This window comes from Hyperolius riggenbachi, chromosome 1 (genome assembly GCF_040937935.1).
Source record: "Hyperolius riggenbachi isolate aHypRig1 chromosome 1, aHypRig1.pri, whole genome shotgun sequence".
Taxonomy (NCBI): domain Eukaryota; kingdom Metazoa; phylum Chordata; class Amphibia; order Anura; family Hyperoliidae; genus Hyperolius; species Hyperolius riggenbachi.
Window position 1 is genome coordinate 257,911,599 of NC_090646.1, and position 23,913 is coordinate 257,935,511.

Below are 23,913 nucleotides of genomic sequence, written 5' to 3' on the forward strand. Positions count from 1 at the left end.
TGTGATCACAGCAATCAAGAGAACATAGGTCGGTGTGCCTAGGGGCATAGCAATAGCCATAGCAGCTGGAGCAGAAGGGGCCCAGGGGAAACTTGATGTGTTCACTATTAACTTTCTTGTGTTCGTCCACTCTCTGCCTTTATTTCACTGTCCATAAACTATATGCAATGTAAATTGCATGAGAACATGAATTTCCCTGTTAACTCATATCCATAGGGTATGGGCAGGTGCATTGCTGAAAAGTCCCTACATCTGATGGCCCCATGAAAGTTTCGCTATGGGGCACCATAATCTCTAGCTATGCCATTGGGTGTGGCCATTTCACCAAGAGGAAGATAGTCACACTCACCAGATATCTTCTTTCTTATATACGTATCAGCCCTCCAAAATCCTGGGCATCAGGCGAGCAATAGTAGCTAAAATTCAATAGATAGCCTCCAATAGTGTAAAAAATCTTTAATATAATCGATACAAAGGTGCAGTAAAATGCATACATGGTAGGTGGTATAAAAATGGCATGAGTCAGTAGTGATGAAATGCGTATTTTCGATTAACTGGAGTGCTCACTGGTAGTTAAGGAAACTGTGTTTTGACACTGGGCATGCACAAGCTTTATGCACTAGTAACAACTACTGTCTAATCTGAGGGCCAACCAATCGAATGTGACTTCAATGCATTAGGTGGTCCTAACTTGCTATAAAAATGTGGTAGAAAAGCACAATGCTTACACTGAATTGTACTGTAAGGTGTATGACCACCCTAGATGGGCCACGCATTGTGATGGCTTAGTCTGCTTACATTCTTCTGCTTATTCCAAATTAAATGTACACTGTGAAACTGAATTTTTGTGCCAAGAAAATGGTGAAAGGGAGCAGCAGAAAATCTTGATTACACATAGCAGGTCTAATCAGTTATGGACAGATTTGTACTAAATCAAGATTGCAGCCTAGTACATTGCGTAATAATTGAGCAATCATGAGTGTGGTCAGCCATCTATTTAGCTATGCATGACTATCCTAAAGGTGCACATATACACATTGATCTTCTCACAGCTGATTTGATCACTCTGATCAAAACGTATGGGAATGACTATCTTTAAATGTCCGATCGATCTAATAGCAATCAATTTTGACCAAAAATTGATGGAAAGTATTGATCGGACAGGGTGAAAAATCTAGGTCGATAGGGCAAGAGCAGCGTTAGACAGACAGCCCACTGCAATTTGATTGTTTTTCAATAGATTCCCTGCTGGAATCTATTGAAAATTGATGTGTGTGTGTTAGGAATTAGTTGTTTTGGAACCTTGGGTGGCTTTATTTCATGGGCCTAATGATGGCCATGGATACAATCAAACTGGACATTTGTGTGTACAGTTTTACCAGCATCTGTGTAATATGAGGACTAGAGGTGGTCAATGAGATGGTGATAATTGCACTTGAATGCAAATTGTATGGCCAGTATAAAGGTGCCCATACACTTATAGATTGCTACCTGATGTGACAAAAATGATTGAAAACTCTCTGATCAGAATCCATTCAGAGAGGCATCGAGTCCTTCCTACCACACTGAGCACATAGATTCAGTCCCTGGTATTAGGGGTCCTAATTGACAATTGCCCAGTTCGACCATATGAAAGCAAATAGATAAGAGAGCGAGTGCACACCAATGCCTCTAAACTTTACTTTTCACAGTTATAACAGCGGTGCAACATCCGGATGAAAAACAGCTTATGTCTATAACATTGAAGAGAGAAAAAATGGTATCCAGGAGCTACTCACCATGATTTACTTCAGTAAAAAATTCAACCTTTAATGCAATTCTTCCAATAAAATGTCAAAGGTAAAAGACAAAAACAGCGATACTTAACAGACAGGAGGTGGTACAATTGGTGCGGAGGCAGGTCGACGATCGTTTCGCCCCTCTATGAGGGCTTTCTCGAGACCATCTAACCCCCTCAGTGCATCTCCACTCTTATATACCGAAGGCCACTCCCTCCCAATCAATCACAGGCCAATGGCAGCAACTCACCTCTCTGGCACACCTGTAGAGCATGAGTGATGTCCGTCTGACCTCCAACCAGCTATTATGTTTCCGGGAATATAAATCACTTCCTGTCGGCGGGGCGCGCCGTGCGCTCCACTTACGTCAATGCGCACCATGGTGGAGCGCATCCAGACGCGTCATCCATTGCGCGCCGCTCGTCGCCTAATGCGGCCGCCCATACTGCGCTCTTCACTGTATTGACGTCATTCCGTACGCGTCAATCAGACGCGTGGACGCATCGGGGTCTGGGATGGGTTGCTGCCATCTTGTGGAACCTCTACTAACTACATCCACACTCCGTAATTCTTAAAGTCTATAAGATACGGATCCGCCATCGGGGCCTAGGGGCAAGATACTGCCACCACATGGCCAATCTACTAACTGCATCAACACTATATAATTTTGAAGTCCGTGAGATGCGGATCCGCCATCTCAACCGCCCACAAATAACAATTAATACTGAATACTAAGAGCCTGCGATCATATGAAAGCACTGGCTCTGGTTGTGAGTCAGTCACTTAACTAGTGCAAATTTAGTAGCTACTTATGTATCAAATGGTTTGCAATGGCTTTTATTAGTCTTCCTGATCCCTGCATTCAATATATTGCAAAGATAAAAGTTTTATTGAAACAAGTTATTCCTCTAGGGAAATTAGTGGATAAAGTTGCATAGCTACTCCTTCTTTACAATTTGTGCTGAGTGATGTAACTGATAAATATGGTAGTTTCTATAGGGTTTTTTCTTTGGCGATTCTTGTAAGGGCCAAGAATACCTAGGTGAGAAGTAGGAAGAGACCGGGAACCCAATGGTGCAGTATCGCCAGGTATAGGGAGGATAAACTTATATAAATATATACTCACAAAGGTGGGTTGCAGTTCCTGCAACCACTGTATAGGCCTGCAGCGAATTAACCGTCCTTGTTCGGTACTCCAGGTCCTGCTGAATACTGGATGGTCGCTCTCCTGTAGTACGATAGACTTTACAAAAATACATCATACAAGACATGTAGAGCACCATCCAAAAGAAAAACAATCAATACTACCTCAATGTAATACAGTACACTGAAATGTGCAGCATGGACAACCAGAAGCAATAACAAGAACAAACAAAAAACCGCACCAGATCAGTACACAAATATTGTTACAAAAAGTAAATCCTTTATTATAAATCCTCAAACAATTAAAACATACAATTTAAAATCAGGTGGGGATTTACATGTGAACCCAAATTGTCGGAGATCCGGGAGGACAATAAAGTGCAATAAGTGCAAATGACACACCCTGTGGGTGTGAAAAAATATGGGGGGCTAGTTTAAAGTGATTCTTTAGGAAGCATGTATAATGCCAGGAAGGATGGGGGAGGGGGGGGGGGGGAAAGAAGGAGGGGAAAAGGGAAGGTGGGGGGGGGGGGAGAAAGGGGAAACAAAGTGCAATGTGCAATGTGCATCAATCAAATTGCAAACAATGAGGATGACAACCACACAACCTCATGAGAGTAATCATTAAACTCACTAGTAAAAAGTCAATATAGAAAAAAACCTCACAAAGGAGTGAGTGAAAATGTGTGTAAAGAGGAAGAAAGGTAAAACCACACAGGGCTAGAGGTATAGCAAGTAAAGTGCAAAATACATGAGAGTGATCAAAGAGCGAAACCACCAGTATAGTGAACAGTCCTACCGGAAAGAGGTAGCTCCACGGGTCCCCCACCGCTGCTATTGCGATTCACCACCGTCCTGTGGCTTTCTCAAAGCCTTTGTTTCCCCTTTCTCCCCCCCCCCCCCCACCTTCCCTTTTCCCCTCCTTCTTCCCCCCCCCTCCCCCATCCTTCCAGGCATTATACATGCTTCCTAAAGAATCACTTTAACCACTTGAGGACCACAGTCTTTCTACCCCTTAAGGACCGGCCACTTTTTTTCCATTCAGACCACTGCAGCTTTCACGGTTTATTGCTCGCTCATACAACCTACCACCTAAATGAATTTTGGCTCCTTTTCTTGTCACTAATAAAGCTTTCTTTTGGTGCTATTTGATTGCTCCTGCGATTTTTACTTTTTATTATATTCATCAAAAAAGACATGAATTTTGGCAAAAAAATGATTTTTTTAACTTTCTGTGCTGACAATTTTCAAATAAAGTAAAATTTCTGTATACATGCAGCGCGAAAAATGTGGACAAACATGTTTTTGATAAAAAAAACAACCATTCAGTGTATATTTATTGGTTTGGGTAAAAGTTATAGCGTTTACAAACTATGGTGCAAAAAGTGAATTTTGCCATTTTCAAGCATCTATGACTTTTCTGACCCCCTGTCATGTTTCATGAGGGGCTAGAATTCCAGGATAGTATAAATACCCCCCAAATGACCCCATTTTGGAAAGAAGACATCCCAAAGTATTCACTGAGAGGCATAGTGAGTTCATAGAAGATATTATTTTTTGTCACAAGTAAGCGGAAAATGACACTTTGTGACAAAAAAAAAGAAAAAAAAAAAGAATCCATTTCTTCTAACTTGCGACAAAAAAAAATGAAATCTGCCACGGACTCACCATGCCCCTCTCTGAATACCTTGAAGTGTCTACTTTCCAAAATGGGGTCATTTGTGGGGTGTGTTTACTATCCTCGCATTTTGGGGGGTGCTAATTTGTAAGCACCCCTGTAAAGCCTAAAGGTGCTCATTGGACTTTGGGCCCCTTAGCGCAGTTAGGCTGCAAAAAAGTGCCACACATGTGGTATTGCCGTACTCAAGAGAAGTAGTAGAATGTGTTTTGGGGTGTATTTTTACACATACCCATGCTGGGTGGGAGAAATATCTCTGTAAATGACAATTTTTTCATTTTTTTTACACACAATTGTCCATTTACAGAGTTATTTCTCCCACCCAGCATGGGTATGTGTAAAAATACACCCCAAAACACATTGTACTACTTCTCCCGAGTACGGCGATACCACATGTGTGGCACTTTTTTGCACCCTAACTGCGCTAAAGGGCCCAAAGTCCAATGAGTACCTTTAGGATTTCACAAGTCATTTTGCCGGATTTGAATTCCAGACTACTCCTCACGGTTTAGGGCCCCTAAAATGCCAGGGCAGTATAGGAACCCCACAAATGACCCCATTTCAGAAAGAAGACACCCCAAGGTATTCCGTTAGGAGTATGGTGAGTTCATAGAAGATTTTATTTTTTGTCAAAAGTTAGCGGAAAATTGATTTTTATTGTTTTTTTCACAAAGTGTCATTTTCCACTAACTTGTGACAAAAAATAAAATCTTCTATGAACTCACCATACTACAAATGGAATACCTTGGGGTGTCTTCTTTCTAAAATGGGGTCATTTGTGGGGTTCCTATACTGCCCTGGCATTTTAGGGGCCCTAAACCGTGAGGAGTAGTCTGGAAATCAAATTCCGCAAAATGACCTGTGAAATCCTAAAGGTACTCATTGGACTTTGGGCCCTTTAGCGCAGTTAGGGTGCAAAAAAGTGCCACACATGTGGTATCGCCGTACTCGGGAGAAGTAGTACAATGTGTTTTGGGGTGTATTTTTACACATACCCATGCTGGGTGGGAGAAATACCTCTGTAAATGGACAATTGTGTGTAAAAAAATCAAAAGATTGTCATTTACAGAGGTATTTCTCCCACCCAGCATGGGTATGTGTAAAAATACACCCCAAAACACATTGTACTACTTCTCCCGAGTATGGCAATACCACATGTGTGGCACTTTTTTGCACCCTAACTGCGCTAAAGGGCCCAAAGTCCAATGAGTACCTTTAGGATTTCACAGGTCATTTTGCGGAATTTGATTTCCAGACTACTCCTCACGGTTTAGGGCCCCTAAAATGCCAGTTCAGTATAGGAACCCCACAAATGACCCCATTTTAGAAAGAAGACACCCCAAGGTATTCCGTTAGGAGTATGGTGAGTTCATAGAAGATTTTATTTTTTGTCAAAAGTTAGTGGAAAATGACACTTTGTGAAAAAAACAATAAAAATCAATTTTCCGCTAACTTTTGACAAAAAATAAAATCTTCTATGAACTCACCATACTCCTAACGGAATACCTTTGGGTGTCTTCTTTCTAGAATGGGGTCATTTGTGGGGTTACTATACTGCCCTGGCATTTTAGGGGCCCTAAACCGTGAGGAGTAGTCTTGAAACCAAATGTCGCAAAATGACCTGTGAAATCCTAAAGGTACTCATTGGACTTTGGGCCCCTTAGCGTACTTAGGGTGTAAAAAAGTGCCACACATGTGGTACCGCCGTACTCAGGAGAAGTAGTATAATGTGTTTTGGGGTGTATTTTTACACATACCCATGCTAAGTGGGAGAAATATCTCTGTAAATGACAATTGTTTGATTTGTTTTACACACAATTGACCATTTACATAGAAATTTCTCCCACCCAGCATGGGTATGTGTAAAAATACACCCCAAAACACATTATACTACTTTTCCTGAGTACGGCGGTACCACATGTGTGACACTTTTTTGCAGCCTAGGTGCGCTAAGGGGCCCAACGTCCTATTCACGGGTCATTTTGAGGCATTTGTTTTCTTGACTACTCCTCGTGGTTTAGGGCCCCTAAAATGCCAGGGCAGTATAGGAACCCCACAAGTGACCCCATTTTAGAAAGAAGACACCCCAAGGTATTCCGTTAGGTGTATGGCGAGTTCATAGAAGATTTTATTTTTTTGTCACAAGTTAGTGAAAAATGACACTTTGTGAAAAAAACCCAATAAAAATCAATTTCCGCTAACTTTTGACAAAAAATAAAATCTTCTATGAACTCGTCATACACCTAACAGAATACCTTGGGGTGTCTTTTTTTCTAAAATGGTGTCACTTGTGGGGTTCCTATACCGCCCTGGCATTTTACGGGCCCAAAACCGTGAGTAGTCTGGAAACCAAATGTCTCAAAATGACTGTTCAGGGGTATAAGCATCTGCAAATTTTGATGACAGGTGGTCTATGAGGGGGCGAATTTTGTGGAACCGGTCATAAGCAGGGTGGCCTTTTAGATGACAGGTTGTATTGGGCCTGATCTGATGGATAGGAGTGCTAGGGGGGTGACAGGAGGTGATTGATGGGTGTCTCAGGGGGTGGTTAGAGGGGAAAATAGATGCAATCAATGCACTGGGGAGGTGATCGGAAGGGGGTCTGAGGGGGATCTGAGGGTTTGGCCGAGTGATCAGGAGCCCACACGGGGCAAATTAGGGCCTGATCTGATGGGTAGGTGTGCTAGGGGGTGACAGGAGGTGATTGATGGGTGTCTCAAGGTGTGATTAGAGGGGGGAATAGATGCAAGCAATGCACTGGCGAGGTGATCAGGGCTGGGGTCTGAGGGCATTCTGAGGGTGTGGGCGGGTGATTGAGTGCCCTAGGGGCAGATAGGGGTCTAATCTGATAGGTAGCAGTGACAGGGGGTGATTGATGGGTAATTAGTGGGTGTTTAGGGTAGAGAACAGATGTGAACACTGCACTTGGGAGGTGATCGGACGTCGGATCTGCGGGCGATCTATTGGTGTGGGTGGGTGATCAGATTGCCCGCAAGGGGCAGGTTAGGGGCTGATTGATGGGTGGCAGTGACAGCGGGTGATTGATGGGTGGCAGTGACAGGGGGTGATTGATGGGTGATTGATAGGTGATTGACAGGTGATCAGTGGGTTATTACAGGGAAGGACAGATGTAAATAATGCCCTGGCGAATTGATAAGGGGGGGTCTGAGGGCAATCTGAGCGTGTAGGCGGGTGATTGGGTGCCCGCAAGGGGCAGATTAGGGTCTGATCTGATGGGTAACAGTGACAGGTGGTGATAGGGGGTGATTGATGGGTAATTAGTGGGTGTTTAGAGGAGAGAATAGATGGAAACACTGCGCTTGGGTGGTGATGTGATGTCGGATCTGCGGGCGATCTATTGGTGTGGGTGGGTGATCAGTTTGCCCGCAAGGGGAAGGTTAGGGGCTGATTGATGGGTGGCAGTGACAGGGGTGATTGATGGGTGGCAGTGACAGGGGGTGATTGACAGGTGATTGACAGGTGATCAGTGGGTTATTACAGGGAAGGACAGATGTAAATAATGCCCTGGCGAATTGATAAGGGGGGGTCTGAGGGCAATCTGAGCGTGTAGGCGGGTGATTGGGTGCCCGCAAGGGGCAGATTAGGGTCTGATCTGATGGGTAACAGTGACAGGTGGTGATAGGGGGTGATTGATGGGTAATTAGTGGGTGTTTAGAGGAGAGAATAGATGGAAACACTGCGCTTGGGTGGTGATCTGATGTCGGATCTGCGGGCGATCTATTGGTGTGGGTGGGTGATCAGTTTGCCCGCAAGGGCGGGTTAGGGGCTGATTGTTGGGTGGCAGTGACAGGGGGTGATTGATGGGTGATAGGTGATTGACAGGTGATCAGTGGGTTATTACAGGGAAGGACAGATGTAATTAATGCACTGGTGAATTGATAAGGGGGGGGGGGGGGGTCTGAGGGCAATCTGAGCGTGTGGGCGGGTGATTGGGTGCCCGCAAGGGGCAGCTTAGGGTCTGATCTGATAGGTAACAGTGACAGGTGGTGATAGGGGGTGATTGATGGGTGATTGATGGGTAATTAGTGGGTGTTTAGAGAAGATAACAGATGTAAACAATACATTTGGGAGGTAATCTGACGGCGGGTTTGCGGGCGATCTAATGGTGTGGGTGGGTGATCAGATTGCCCGCAAGGGGCAGGTTAGGGGCTGATTGATGGGTGGCAGTGACAGGGGGTGACAGGGGGTGATTGATGGGTGATAGGTGATTGGCAGGTGATTGACAGGTGATCAGTGGGTTATTACAGGGAAGAACAGATGTAATTAATGCACTGGCGAATTGATAAGGGGGGGTCAGAGGGCAATCTGAGCGTGTTGGCGGGTGATTGGGTGCCCGCAAGGGGCAGATTAGGGTCTGATCTGATAGGTAAAAGTGACAGGTGGTGATAGGGGGTGATTGATGGGTGATTGATGGGTAATTAGTGGGTGTTTAGAGGAGAGAATAGATGTAAACAATGGATTTGGGAGGTGATCTGATGTCGGATCTGCGGGCGATCTATTGGTGTGGGTGGGTGATCAGATTGCCCGCAAGGGGCAGGTTAGGGGCTGATTGTTGGGTGGCAGTGACAGGGGGTGATTGATGGGTGATTGATGGGTGATTGATGGGTGATTGACGGGTGATTGACAGGTTATCAGGGAAGATAGATGCATACAGTACACAGGGGGGGGGAGGGGTCTGGGGGGGGTCTGGGGAGAATCTGAGGGGTGGGGGGGTGATCAGGAGGGGGCAGGGGGCAGGGGGGGGATAAAAAAAAATAGCGTTGACAGATAGTGACAGGGAGTGATTGATGGGTTATTAGGGGGGTGATTGGGTGCAAACAGGGGTCTGGGGGGTGGGCAGTGGGGGGTCTGAGGGGTGCTGTGGGCGATCAGTGGGCGGGGGGGGGCAGATCAGTGTGTTTGGGTGCAGACTAGGGTGGCTGCAGCCTGCCCTGGTGGTCCCTCGGACACTGGGATCACCAGGGCAGGAGGCAGCCTGTATAATACACTTTGTATACATTACAAAGTGTATTATACACTTTGTAGCGGCGATCGCGGGGTTAACATCCCGCCGGCGCTTCCGTATGGCCGGCGGGATGTTACGGCGGGTGGGCGGAGCCAGTTGCCGGGGGAAGCGCGCGTCATCAATGACGCGATCGCTCCCCCGGCATGCCTAAAGGACGCGCCGCCTGAAGGCGTATTGCGGTCCTTTAGGCGTCCACTTTGCCGCCGCCCATGGGCTGTGGGCGGTCGGCAAGTGGTTAAACTAGCCCCCCATATTTTTTCACACCCACAGGGTGTGTCATTTGCACTTATTGCACTTTATTGTCCTCCCGGATCTCCGACAATTTGGGTTCACATGTAAATCCCCACCTGATTTTAAATTGTATGTTTTAATTGTTTGAGGATTTATAATAAAGGATTTACTTTTTGTAACAATATTTGTGTACAGACTTTACAAAAAAACTGCAAAGCTATTACCCCCAAAGGAGGTCTGACTGGTAATGGGTAGGAGCCTACACTCTATCCTCTATGCTATCAAGGCATTTTGTATTGACCTGAGGAAGCGGGCCATGACCCGTGAAGCACGTTGTCAGATTGCTTTTTGAATAAAAACTTTTTTCCAGATGAACTGGTGTCTATCTTTTTATTATATAATTTTTTATTTGTATTTAAAAATACTAAAATAGAACACACATTGGGCTCCGAGCCTCCTACCCATCATGGTTGTTTCTAAAGCACAATATTTAAAACAAAAATCACATTAAACCCTTGGGTGAGGTTAGATCTGTGTTCACATTGAAAGACTTGGTGATACCCCCTTTTAGCTCCTCCCTGACTATCTCATATGAGTGATGATGGAATGGGGGAGAAGTTTGGAAAGCCCACAGACTGCTTTTTCAGTCTAACAAAGCTGCATATAGCATTCACAAATGAACACAGTTTTGTAAGCCATAAAAAGCCAGGTAATAAAGCAATAATAATGCAAAACAGTTTAATGTTCAATGCAGCCTGCTAAGAATTACCAAATCTGTCAGTCAGGTCATTGAGCACTCTGAGCAAAAGTGGAATCTCCCATTAAAAGGATGTTCTGGTGTTAATATAGCACTTTTTTAAGTTGTGACTAATGTGACAAATGAGTTTCACATTTTGTTGTATGTCTGATTTCTCTTGTCTTTCCTCTTTTATTTTTTCTTGTGTCTTGTCTGTTAATTTTCAGTGTCGACTTTTATGTTTATTCTTTATAAGTTCTGACAACTGATCTGCAAATACATACATTTGGCTGTGATAACGTATCTTTACAAATGATCTGTAGCTTTCAAATTCAAATGTGTATAATCACCCCTACTGCTTATAGCACAGTCCTGTTTCTATAGTTTCCTGTTTTTTCATATTCACTGGAGGATAAAAGCAAGAATTTCACAAAGTGTCTTATGTGATTACTGCATCATCTCGAAATGACTTGCATGTCATTGACCATCTCTACTCAGTAACACAGCACATAGTTACTGGTTGCATGCATATTTGTGCACACGCAGTGCAATCCCATTTAATATAAATGAATAAGATCTACATTGCATCAGACAGTAGCGCAAGTGCCGTGCATGCTAAATATGAAGTGCAGCCACCTGCGTTTCAAGTGGACCAAGGCCTTAGAAAAATAAAAAAATCCTGAAACTGGTTTATAAATAGAAGTATAAAGCGGGCAGCGGCGTGTAATTGACGGGCGTCGCTCTCCTGCTACCTATCTACAGCGGTGAGCAGACTGTCCTACTGGCGAGGTAACGCCGCTGCCATCCTCCTCCTCTTCTACGGACGGCTGGATAACCCACCCGTGTACCCCCTGCCTGAGATGACAGTGGAAGAAGCCTGGTCCCCAGCTGCTGTTTAAAGGGGACAAACGCTTATATTGGCTGGGCACTCCTGACAGCCACAACACTATCAGGTAAGACCTGTCCTGTATAAGACAGCATTCTATCATTCTACTGTGATCTCAGAGTGCTCTTTCTTTGTTTTGCATTTATGTGATTGTGACATTATGATGGTAATAGTATTAGTAATAGTATACAGCTCTAAGTTATAATACAGCTCTAAGAGTATACAGCTCTAAGTTAAAATAAAGCTGTGCCGGAACCTCTTCGTTCTACTGAACCTATAAGGACATATGAAGAGATAGAACGCCTCCGTTTTACTGAACCTACAAGGACATATGAAGACATAGAACGCCTCCATTCTACTGAACCTACAAAGACATATAAAGAGATAGAACACCTCCATTTTACTGAACCTACAAGGACATGTGAAGACGTAGGACGCCTTGGTTCTACTGAACATACAAGAACATAACTCACAGATGGCCAATATGGATTTGCTCGTCCATGGTGGTATTCACACCCAGAAGAAACCTATTTGACTTGCTTGGGTCAAATAGGTGTAGAGGGTCCCAGTGCTGAATCCTTGGGCTGTATTAAGAGCTGGGAAGACTTACCAGAGGCTTCTCACTGCAGAGCACAATATATAACTTTTTGTTTTAACAGTCACTTCAGAATTGATTTAAAAGGGAGATTTTCATATATAATATACTGAATGGTATTGTACAGAACAATTGAAAGCCACACTAGAGAAGTACTGGTAAAATGTACATATGGTACATATGGTACATATGTACATACATATGGTAAAATGTAAGTGTCGGCACAGGTAAAGAGGGTGCAGGATGCACCCTGGTAAAAAGAGATGAATGTACGGCTATGACCAGTAAAAGGGCACCTGATTTAAAGGACCACTATCGCGAAAAAAGTAGGCAGTTAAAATGTGACAGAACTGACAGGTTTTGGGCCAGTCCATTTCCTCATGGGGGATTCTCAGGGTTTTCTTTGTTTTCAACATCATTTCCTGAACAGCAGTTGCAAAGTCTAACTGACAAAATAGTGTGCAAGTGATTATGGAGGCTAGCTGGTATCTTACTATTTTGCAAGTTAAACTGCTGTTCAGGAAATGCTGTTGAAAACAAAGACATCCCTGAGAATCACCCATGAGGAGATGGACTGACCCAAAACCTGTTGGTTCTGTCAGATTTTAACTGCCTACTTTTTTCGCAATAGTGGTCCTGTAATAGCTGCACTGCAGCTGCAGATAGGAAAGTTCCCCCACCAGGCACTAAAATTGCTCTGGCTAGCAAAGCAAAATTACACAGTGGCCTATCTCCAGCGCCACACTGCAGCTGCTTGCGTACCTGACTGGTTGGATATGTGTTGCTGATATAGTAGAATATTGGTAAAATTACTGATAATCTACAGTGTCTATAGACATTACCCTGTGCCTTTTTTAAATGTACTCGGTGAAATCTCCCCATCAGAATTACAGGCACTGATATATGGCTTAAAGAGTAACTGTCAGGCTGCAAAAGGTAATTTAAACCTCTATTCTCCTGTGTTAAACAGTTTAGAAGGAAGCCAAAAAGGCAATACTGCAGTTAAAAATCTCTCTTACTTTAGATGTTTGCTGACAGCAAGGCACCGTATTCCCAGGCTCCTAAGGAGGACGCAAGCCGAATAACAGATACTGAAAAGCATTCTGGGGCCCTCCCCTGGCTGCTAGTGAGGCTCAAGTTTCAACAGCATGTAACAGTCTAGCTCACAGCACTAATAAATCTCGGGCAGAGTACACTGCAGGAGTCCGCTATTGTTCCTAGCCACACATGGCTAATTAATATTCACTGCACAGTAGTGTTATTCATTACCAGCGTTTGTGAGAGTGGAATCATCAGGAAGCAGGCAGGACATGACGACACATTTGGCTTCATAGGAGACAGACGAACATGGAACCTGCCATGAGCTGTCAGGAGCATCATTCTCTGCAAATACTATATAAAGATTCTGTGAAATCCAAACGTGGACAGTGAAATGCATATGTAATGTAAGTACAGCCAATGTTTAGCTACTGATATATGTGTTTATTTTCTCTGAGACCCTATACCTAACAGCTCCTCTTTAAGGTGGCCATACACACACCCAGTGTGCCAAAACAATTGATTGCTCTCTGATCTGAATCTGATTGGAGATGGATGGATTCCAACATCACACAGCACTTTTAGCATGAAATCTATTGAAAATCAAACCGCAGTTCAGTCTGCAGTTTCCGTCTGATCCTACTGATAATTTTGATAGATTCTCAGTAAAATGAATCAAAGCTATGATCGAACCTGATATGTTGCGCAATAGCTCCCCAACAGATTGCATCAGAGTGACAGAATCTGCCTGTGAATAGAATGTAAAAATCGATGTGTGTATGCAGTGGCGTAGCAATAGGACATGCAGAGGTTGTAACCACACCAGCACCCTTGGACCCTCCTTCAACCACAGTTTTAGCTCTTCAATGGTGCTATGTTGGTAATAATCACTTCTATAGAATATGCTTTGAACAGTACAGCCTGTGCTTACATCTCTCATACTGTGGATGTTCTTGGCTGGTTTCGTTGTGGCATACGAATGATTATGCATAGAAACCTTGGGAGCGGGGCACGGGAGGGGGGGGGGGGGCAGAATTGGACAATGTAAAACCTTTCCCGACATAAGTGAAAAGCAAACAGAAAGAAAATTGAAGTCATGCTTTAAAGAACAACTGTAAGTTGAAGAAGAAAAAGTTGAATTTACCTGGGGCTTCTACCGCCTCCCCGGCCGCAGAAGTCCTGTGCCCGTGCCAGGACAAAATGATCCTCTGGTCACTGCTGCGGCTTACTTACAGTTTTTGCGACTTTAACACCGTTGGCCACTGCGGGTCTGGCTGTGTACGTCCTCACTCCCTCTCACTTCACCGGGAATGTCCTGCGCAGGTGCAGTACACGTCCTGCACCTACGCAGGACACTCCCGGAGTCGTGAGCGGGAGCGAGGACCTGCATGGCCAGGGCCGCTCAGGAGCAGTAATAATACATCCATAACTAGCAACACAAAAGAAGACTTGAAGTATAATGTTGCTAGCTGAACATTACACTTTAAGAAATATAACTGCTCCTTTAAGTGCTTTAAGTGCAGTCTAAAGAAGATGATGACACCATAACAAACACTTTTTAAATCCATTTTATTAAAAAAAAAATAGAGTACACGTCTTATGATTTATAAAGTAAAAAAATATTGACATAAATTAATCTGAATACTATATATTACTATGTGCTATGTACAGTATTTACATGTATAAATAAAAACTATTAGTCATAATTTGTTGCATTGTAAGTTTTGCTTTCTCTTTTACCCAGTCTATAAAGTCCCGCTGTCCGAAAGCACTTTGTTCTTGTCTGCTCAGGGGGTGGAGTTTAAAAAACTTTAGGCTCCCATTCTGCAAATCTGCTCCTTGTTCATAATATTGATTGTAATATCGATCATAAAAACAAAACAAATCAAGTGATAATTGAATAGTGTATGGTTGATTTGCATAGATAAAGCTTGTTATTTCCACTTTCTGAGCAGATGTATAAAAACCCATTAATGAGTGTTTTTCATACCTAGACAGGCTTATTTTACATAAAATAATTTAACAAAATATACAGCTCAATTAAAGATCAGCATCTCCAGGTTGCTTGGAGAGAAGCACAGCTATTCACAGTAATATGCCGCTTGGAAAGATGGAAGGTATGCCTTCAAATGTCATTGTCGTCTGCTGTTTCTCGTCTTGTCTGTACATTCACTGATGCTTTACTACTGGAATGTGTTTGAGGAATCTAGAAGATTAAAGAAACATAATTCATAAGACATCCAGTATTTGTCTATATGGATATACGAGGTCTAAATCAAAGACATTACTATACGCACAGCCATATTTGGATATAACAGGTCTAATCAAATACATTACTATAAGCACAGCTGAACATAGCACAAGGTACACTAGGCATGAGCCTAGTGTGCTGAGAGGGGGCTGTCATGGGTTTGTAAACCTGCGCTCACCATCCTGGAGCTCTGCTGACATCACTGCTCCTGGAGCAGATCAGCCTGCCTCTCCAGCTCTCAATGTTCCCTCACCATGCTGGTCATTGCCAAGACAGTATAGAGGCCTGGATGGGGCTGTGCAAGCAAGCCAGACAGGGGAAGGAGAGGAGGGGTGACAGTCAGGCCAGCCAGGGAACAGGGGCAGCCTGGATGCTTGCAGTGTGGTTCAGTGGGTGAAAACGCATCAGGTTTCGCAGGTTCGGTGGAATTTAGAGCATCAGATTGTCTCAGCCTATAGGCTCCCGAGATGTAAATCCAGCCTAGCCTACACTTAAGCTTACTCCGGGCTGTTCTGAATAGGAAGGATTACAACCTCTGCCAGGTTTTGATTTCTGTTTTTTTTTGCTTTTTAAGGAAAATTCCCAAACTTGTTTGTCGTAAACCAAGGGATTTCATAGGAATGCATTGTGTCACAAGTAACGACAGTAAATGACAGCAGCAGAAACCTGACAAAGGTTCTGTCTGTTCTCAAACATATAGGCTGGATTTAAAAATCGGCAGTTGTATAACCCACACATTAAAATGTGTGTGAACTGCAATGGAGACTGGACATTGACTTTAAAGCCTGCATGCAGTGAGTTAGAATAACGCGATCAATTACAACACAATGCAGTACTGTGAACAGCCCCAAAAAAGTTATATGGGCAGTGAGTAAGTATGCCTGGGTGTCCCGCCGATCTTCTTCCTCTGTCTAACCCTGAACAAGCATGCAGATCAAAGGTTTGACTTAAAGGACTCTTGAGGTGAATGAGTATAATCTATTTTTACTCACCTGGGGCTTCTTCCAGCCCCTATCAGCTGTTTCAGTCCCTCGCCACTGCATCAGTCCTTCTCGGTGTCCTGCTGTCCGCCCGTAATGATTGGTGACTCGCCCGTGGGTTGTCTTTCCCGTGCCTGCCTGTTCAAGTCATCTGGTCCATACTGCACCTGTGCAATACTACTGCGCAGGCGCAGTATGCACTAGATGACATGGACGCGCGGGCAGGCACAGAAGAGATGACTCGCCGGCGGGTTGCCACTCTGTGCGGGCGGCCAGGGGGACACAGAGGAGGATGAGAGCTGAGGCGAGGGAGTGAAACAGCTGATAGGGGCTGGAAGAAGCCCCAGGTGAGTAAAAATAGATTATACTCATTCGCCTTGGGAGTCCTAAGTTTGATAGCATTTGTCACATGCTTGTTTCAGGCGTGTGATCCAGACACTACTGATGCATTATAGATTAGCTGGATGCCAGGCAACCAGTATTGTTTAAAAGTAAATAAATATGGCAGCCTCAATCAAGTCAGTTGTCCTTTGAAGAGATCTAGCCACTCCTTCTATAAACAGGAAGTGAGAAAACATCTCTTTGACTGGTATTTTGACAGCAAAAAAAACTTTTTTACCAGTTTGTAACCCTTGTCCACTCTTTCCACTCTACCAGAAATTAAAATTAAAATGGTAAAGCTGGCGTCCTATTAATATAACACATAACTGATAACATAACACTGCTTTTAATAAACCGCTACCTTTTTCTACACAAGTACATCAAATGGTATCTTTCAAAAATGCATGCACATGGCACTCAGTGCTATGTTGTCAGTCATTTTACCTGACTTTTGTTGACTATTTCAGTCAGTTTGGGAGATATCAAAACAAAAGAATACAAGTATATACTGTACTCACATATATATATATATATATATATATATATATATATATATATATATATATATATATATATATATACCGTATATATATATAGGAATGATTGAGATCACAATTAACTGGAAAGATTATGGCCCAGTTGCTTGGCTTTGTTAAGACTTTGCTGAAAAAGATATTGCCCAGTTGCAATTTAAGAAAGTCAGTTGTAAAACACATCTGTAGAAATGTAGTAGCAGAGACACAACATACCGATTATTTCCGCTCAGCAGAGCCTTTACTTCTTTCAAGTCAGGACTAACACATCTTTTGGCACCAAAGGGTTTCATTGTGACACTGAGGAAAGATAGGAGATAGGGCACTGTTAGTAAATGTTGACATTTCCAGTGTGTGAAACAACTTCAGTTCCCCCTTACTGTCACTTCAGCAGTTTTCTAAGGTCAGGGCATTGTGGTTATTGAACCACAATTACAGATCTTTTTTGTTGTCATTCTTAGGCACAGCCCTGGCATATTTACTGTACTCAAAATACAAAACAAAGCCTCCTTTATGAGAAGTGATATATCACAGTGGAAGAAAGGGATTGGCTTTGCGAGACATTAAAAATGTCAGAAATAGTTTCATAATTAAAATAATATTTTATTGTGTTTAGAGTAAGTTTTAAGGCATTGATTAACAATGCAATTTTAGCAATTGACTGAACTTTCGCTCGATCTGATTTGATATTGTTGATGGTACCAACATATGATTGATTTGTCAATCATTTTATTTTGTGTATCGATTCCATTTGAAATGATTGGATCTGTTACATTTTCTATCTAATTTAGGGGCAGATCAATTTCTTCCAATCATAATTATCGAATTGGAAAGTCGACCGTTCAATAAAATTGCACTGTTAATGGGCACCCTTATGGTGCTCTTGCATAGGATCTGGTCCACTGGCTAACAACTGCTGACTGGCAGACACCAATGAGTTTTAAATAATTGTGTATTTTGTATTATTTGGGCAATACATTTACTCTCATTGATTAGACAGGAAACCAGTATTTCTACTTTCACTACTTTCTGTTCTAATCACATACTCAATTGTCATAGGTTGAAGAAAAGCCAGGAAATGTCATTTTTGGATCTGTGTCACAAATTTGTGATCTGGAAGATCAAAAAGGAGTTTCCTTCCAACTGGAGCTTTGTCAGTTTGAGAGGTCAGTAGCTAGCCTATTACACATTTGGTAAGTAATATGTGCATTTTTATTTGTATGCAGTAATTTTATTTAATAGGGCCTATTTTTAATGGCAAGTTTATCATCATGAGGAGGGGGTTCTCTTTTAAGATGAACAAACTTTTGAAATAAAGATAATGAGCCTGGTGAGTCAGGACAGGAAAAAAAAGAAAAGTAGAGGAAAATTGAAGCAGTTGCCCAGAACAACCAGTCCGTATCCTTCACCAGCTGAAACCCAATTGGTTGCTCTGGACAGCCTTTTGCTCCAGTTGTCTTTACATTGATGTATGTAGCATCTATGTAGGTAGCATGAGTACAGTGCTAGCACAATATATTTGCAAACTATGAAAGTAAGCAATGTCTATATGATGTGACCCATACTTACATGTACTCGATGTTTTCACATGAGGAACTTCTTGGGAAAACCTCCAGTTTTGCTATCGCCTTGACATTAAGATGAGGAGATATTTTGGTGCAGGAACAGCGCTTCCCTCGAAGGACTGCAAACCCTGATTACAAATGTAAAGAATGAATGATGAGTGCTTATCTAGACAATGGAAAAGGAAGCACATTAAATAATCTGTGTTTATATAACCTTTCACATAATATAAATAACATACAGTGACTGTACCTTGTATGAGAGGAACAGAGATCAGGAGGACACAGAGGATGGTGGTGTATTTGCTGTCCATGTTGTAAGATGATAGAGATCTCTCTAGGTTCTAGTGCAGACAGTTGTGAGAAGTATAGCAGGCTTCTTCTCTATATATACAATTGTGGAGGATTGTGTAATTCCATTATGTCATGACTGGTGGGAAACACCAGCATTATCTAGTTTCCTTCCTATTTTTATTTTGGTAGGTAAGAACTGAAAGTCAAGTTGAAGACTTTCCCCTGCCTACACATAACCGCTCAGTGGTCTGTTTCGTGCAAGAACATCCTTTTCCATGAAAGCTCTGCGGCTGACCATAGGTCAAACATTCAAGTCATGATGAAACTTTCCACACACCTACTGTATATAGTGACCCACGCATTTTCTTATGCAGCATTATGGTTTCTCAAGACCTCCTTACTACCACTACTACTACTACTACAGTATTAATTAATGTAGCAGCATAGGCCATCATGTAAATTTCCTTTACTAATTCTACCATAAAATAGGGGAAACATTCCTTATTTAAATCATTTTCATAAAAAAAAATAAAAATAAAAAAATAAATAAAAATAAAGAATACAACATGTGGGCAGCTAAAGGCATCTTTTGAGATCATTTTGACAGCAGTGTTAGGCAGGTGGCCATAAATTTAGAGGATTTAGCGCCCGATTAACCATCTGATTTTATTATTATAATCGGAATCAGATGAAAATCGAGGCTGCGAAGTGCATGCCCAATCAGCGATGCAACCAATTTCAGGCAGAAATTAGTCACATTAATCTGTTGGACATGATGCAAGATGTTTGATTTTGGAGGAATGCGATGAAACCCCCAGCTATGTTCCTGCAATTTAAATGTGCGCTTATACATTACCTGTCCTATATCACGGTGCCAGTCCATCTTCCGCCTCTCTTCAATTAGCCACATATAGGCCTGCTTCTGATATTGTTCACACTTATCCATGCAAATTCTGCACACAATTTTCCACACAAAAGGGGACTTTCTGTTACTTCTCTGCATTTCCGCCATGCAATTTTTCAATGCAATAAAATCGTAAAATGCAAAACACAGAAAAATAGAGAAGGTGATCAATAACACAATGCCACTGAAGTACATTGGATGTGTGATGACCACAAAAATGCACAATGATGCAAATTCTGATAAATATGAATGGGGCCTTAGTTATTACAGTATTAGGGTGCAGTAAGGGTTAATTACAATAATTATGTATAAATGATTTAGTCAGTCTTTGCCCATTGTAAAAGCTTTCCTCTCCCTGATTTACATTCTGACATTTATCACATGGTGACATTTTTACTGCTGGCAGGTGATGTCACTGGAATTAGCTGCTGCTTGCTTTTTTTGCAGTTGGAAACAGTTATTTTTCCACAATGCAACGAGGTTCACAGACAGGAAACTGCCAGGACCATAGTCCTCACAGTTTCCTGTGGAAGGGGTTTCATAACAATATTAGCCATACAGAGCCCCCTGATGATCTGTTTGTGAAAAGGAATAGATTTCTCATGTAAAATGAGCTACTGATCAGCGACTGAGTGGGATGAAGTTCAGTTCTTGGTTACAGTTTCTCTTTAAAATTAACTCCTTAATCCTATCTGGACGACCGTAATTGTCCAGATAGGAGCTGATCTGGTCTATCTGGACGCGTACACTCATGGCATGGAGATATAAAAACATCAACATATTTAGGGATAAAGGTTTCCAGAATACCAGATGATTTTATAGACCTTAACTAGACCCTGCTCATTGAGCATATCTGTGCTAAACGTAGGGCTTGGAATAAACTCTTCCTTAATGTCACAGGATGTGCTAACTAAAATGATTTTGTTATCTAAGGTCCTATACACCATGTGGCATCCCCCCATTTTCCTCCCATGAAAGCTATTTATTAAGTTTCACTCTCTCCTTGGCCAATTCCTTTGGAAAAATAGACGCAACCGACTTCCGCTCCAGTTGCTGCAAAGCTCTGTGCTGCCATTGTCCATGGTCAATTGTCCTAGGGCCCCGACTGCTTCATGGACCCCCATGCCCCCAGATCCCCCAGGTGGCCTTCCCCGACTGCTTTCCATGGCCCTGCATGTTCATTAGTTCAGCTGCCTTGAAATATCTCACCTATCTTGGCGGCTGCTGCGTCACCCGATCACCACCTTCAGCCACACTGCCTGGCTCTTCTCTATCCCGGGTGCATGTTATTAACAAATAACATGCACTAAATGGAGAAGATGCATGCAAAGATGGAGAAGATGTATGCGGGCAGAAGATGGAGATCGGGATGGAGCAGCTGCCTAGTAGTGTTGGGCGAACAGTGTTCGCCACTGTTCGGGTTCTGCAGAACATCACCCTGTTCGGGTGATGTTCGAGTTCGGCCGAACACCTGACGGTGCTCGGCCAAACCGTTCGGCCACATGGCCGAACTAAGAGCGCATGGCCGAACGTTCCCCGAACGTTCGGCTAGCGCTGTGATTGGCCGAACGGGTCACGTGGTTCGGACCCGAACGCGCTCTGATTGGCCGAACGGTCACGTGGTTCGGGTAAATAAATACCCGAACCACGTCATATCTCCGCCATTTGTCTGTGGGTTTAGCTTTGGGTAGGCAGGCAGGGTAGTTCGCGCTCCAGCCACGCTAGCCAGGGTCCCCCCCAGTCATTGTGTGTCACTGCTGGGAACAGTAGTACACCGCTCGTTCAGCCACACTATATAGCATTCTGTGTACTGTTCTGTGTCTGCTGGGAATAGTGGTACACCGCTCGTTCAGCCACACTATATAGCATTCTGTGTACTGTTCTGTGTCTGCTGGGAACAGTAGTACACCGCTCGTTCAGCCACACTATATAGCATTCTGTGTACTGTTCTGTGTCTGCTGGGAACAGTAGTACACCGCTCGTTCAGCCACACTATATAGCATTCTGTGTACTGTTCTGTGTCTGCTGGGAACAGTAGTACACCGCTCGTTCAGCCACACTATATAGCATTCTGTGTACTGTTCTGTGTCTGCTGGGGATAGTGGTACACCGCTCGTTCAGCCACACTATATAGCATTCTGTGTACTGTTCTGTGTCTGCTGGGAACAGTAGTACACCGCTCTTTCAGCCACACTATATAGCATTCTGTGTACTGTTCTGTGTCTGCTGGGAACAGTAGTACACCGCTCGTTCAGCCACACTATATAGCATTCTGTGTACTGTTCTGTGTCTGCTGGGAACAGTAGTACACCGCTCGTTCAGCCACACTATATAGCATTCTGTGTACTGTTCTGTGTCTGCTGGGAACAGTAGTACACCGCTCGTTCAGCCACACTATATAGCATTCTGTGTACTGTTCTGTGTCTGCTGGGAATAGTGGTACACCGCTCGTTCAGCCACACTATATAGCATTCTGTGTACTGTTCTGTGTCTGCTGGGAATAGTGGTACAACGCTCGTTCAGCCACACTATATAGCATTCTGTGTACTGTTCTGTGTCTGCTGGGAATAGTGGTACACCGCTCGCTCAGCCACACTATATAGCATTCTGTGTACTGTTCTGTGTCTGCTGGGAACAGTAGTACACCGCTCGTTCAGCCACACTATATAGCATTCTGTGTACTGTTCTGTGTCTGCTGGGAACAGTAGTACACCGCTCGTTCAGCCACACTATATAGCATTCTGTGTACTGTTCTGTGTCTGCTGGGAATAGTGGTACACCGCTCGTTCAGCCACACTATATAGCATTCTGTGTACTGTTCTGTGTCTGCTGGGAATAGTGGTACACCGCTCACCCGCCACTGTATAGCATTGTGCTCTGTGTCGCTGCTGGGAATAGTGGTACACCGCTCACCCGTCACTGTATAGCATTGTGCTCTGTGTCGCTGCTGGGAATAGTGGTACTGTATAGCATTTCTGTACTGCCACTGTACTGCTGCCAGTCAGCGTGTACTGTAAGGATAAGTGAAATGAGGAAGAAATCCGGTGAAAGAGGGAGGGGCAAGGGAAGAGGTGTTTCCCCTGACGGTTCACGTACAGGCCACAGGGGAGCACCCAAGAAAACCCACTCAATACCGCCCATGTTGTCCAGGACAACAACCCTCACAAATCCAAAAGAACAGGACCAGATAATTACTTGGATGACCTCTCAAGCGTCCAGCAGTGGGTTAAGCAGCACCAGCACATCACGCACGAGGTCCGAGTCCTCAGCCAGTTACAAGGAGCCAGTGGGCACAAAGCTGACACAACCGGCAGCGACACCACGCACACAACTGCCAGATAACCAGTCCGATGAATTACCTCAGGACACAATGGGGTATTCGCAGGAGCTATTCCCAGCCCAACAAACTTCCACCTTTCAAAGGTCAATGGAGGAACAGCCAGAAATGTTGTGCCTGGATTCACAACCGTTAACTGTGGGAAATGCACCGCGCACTGAAATACAAGGCGAGTCCGAAGAGGACTCGGAAACCCAAATCCCAGAGCAATTTGGGCAGGAGGGGTTGCAATTGCAGGAGGTCGGCCGACAAGATCTGGAAGACGACGTTGGAGTGTGCTGCGCAGAGGTTGTTGTGGGGAGCTCTACTCCACGGCGGCGGCCCACAATGACATATGACGAGTTTGAGGAGATGGAAGAGGAGGGTATGGACAATGTGGACAGAGACCCAGATTTTGTTTGTGAACGAGAACATCGCCGTCGTAGCAGCAGCACAGATGAGTCTGTTGAAGAACCCACTGCTGCACGAGCTCGCCTTGTGCCACAAGGTAGGCGGCGCGCAATTTCAGGCACCACAAGCGTGGAAGTTCAAGTGAGAGGCAAAAGAGGAGCAAACAGAAA

General features: G+C 43.7%; 1 protein-coding gene across 1 annotated transcript; it reads right to left on the reverse strand.

Annotated features, from left to right (window-relative positions):
- Positions 1 to 14,707: 14,707 nt before the first annotated feature.
- LOC137547749 (C-X-C motif chemokine 10-like) lies at positions 14,708 to 19,160 on the reverse strand. Its single transcript, XM_068271116.1, has 4 exons — positions 19,072 to 19,160; positions 18,826 to 18,949; positions 17,473 to 17,556; positions 14,708 to 15,317 (listed from the first exon to the last, which is right to left on the reverse strand). The coding sequence occupies exons 1-4, from the start codon at positions 19,130 to 19,132 to the stop codon at positions 15,281 to 15,283; spliced, it is 306 nt and encodes a 101-aa protein (XP_068127217.1). The 5' UTR covers positions 19,133 to 19,160; the 3' UTR covers positions 14,708 to 15,280.
- Positions 19,161 to 23,913: the final 4,753 nt, after the last annotated feature.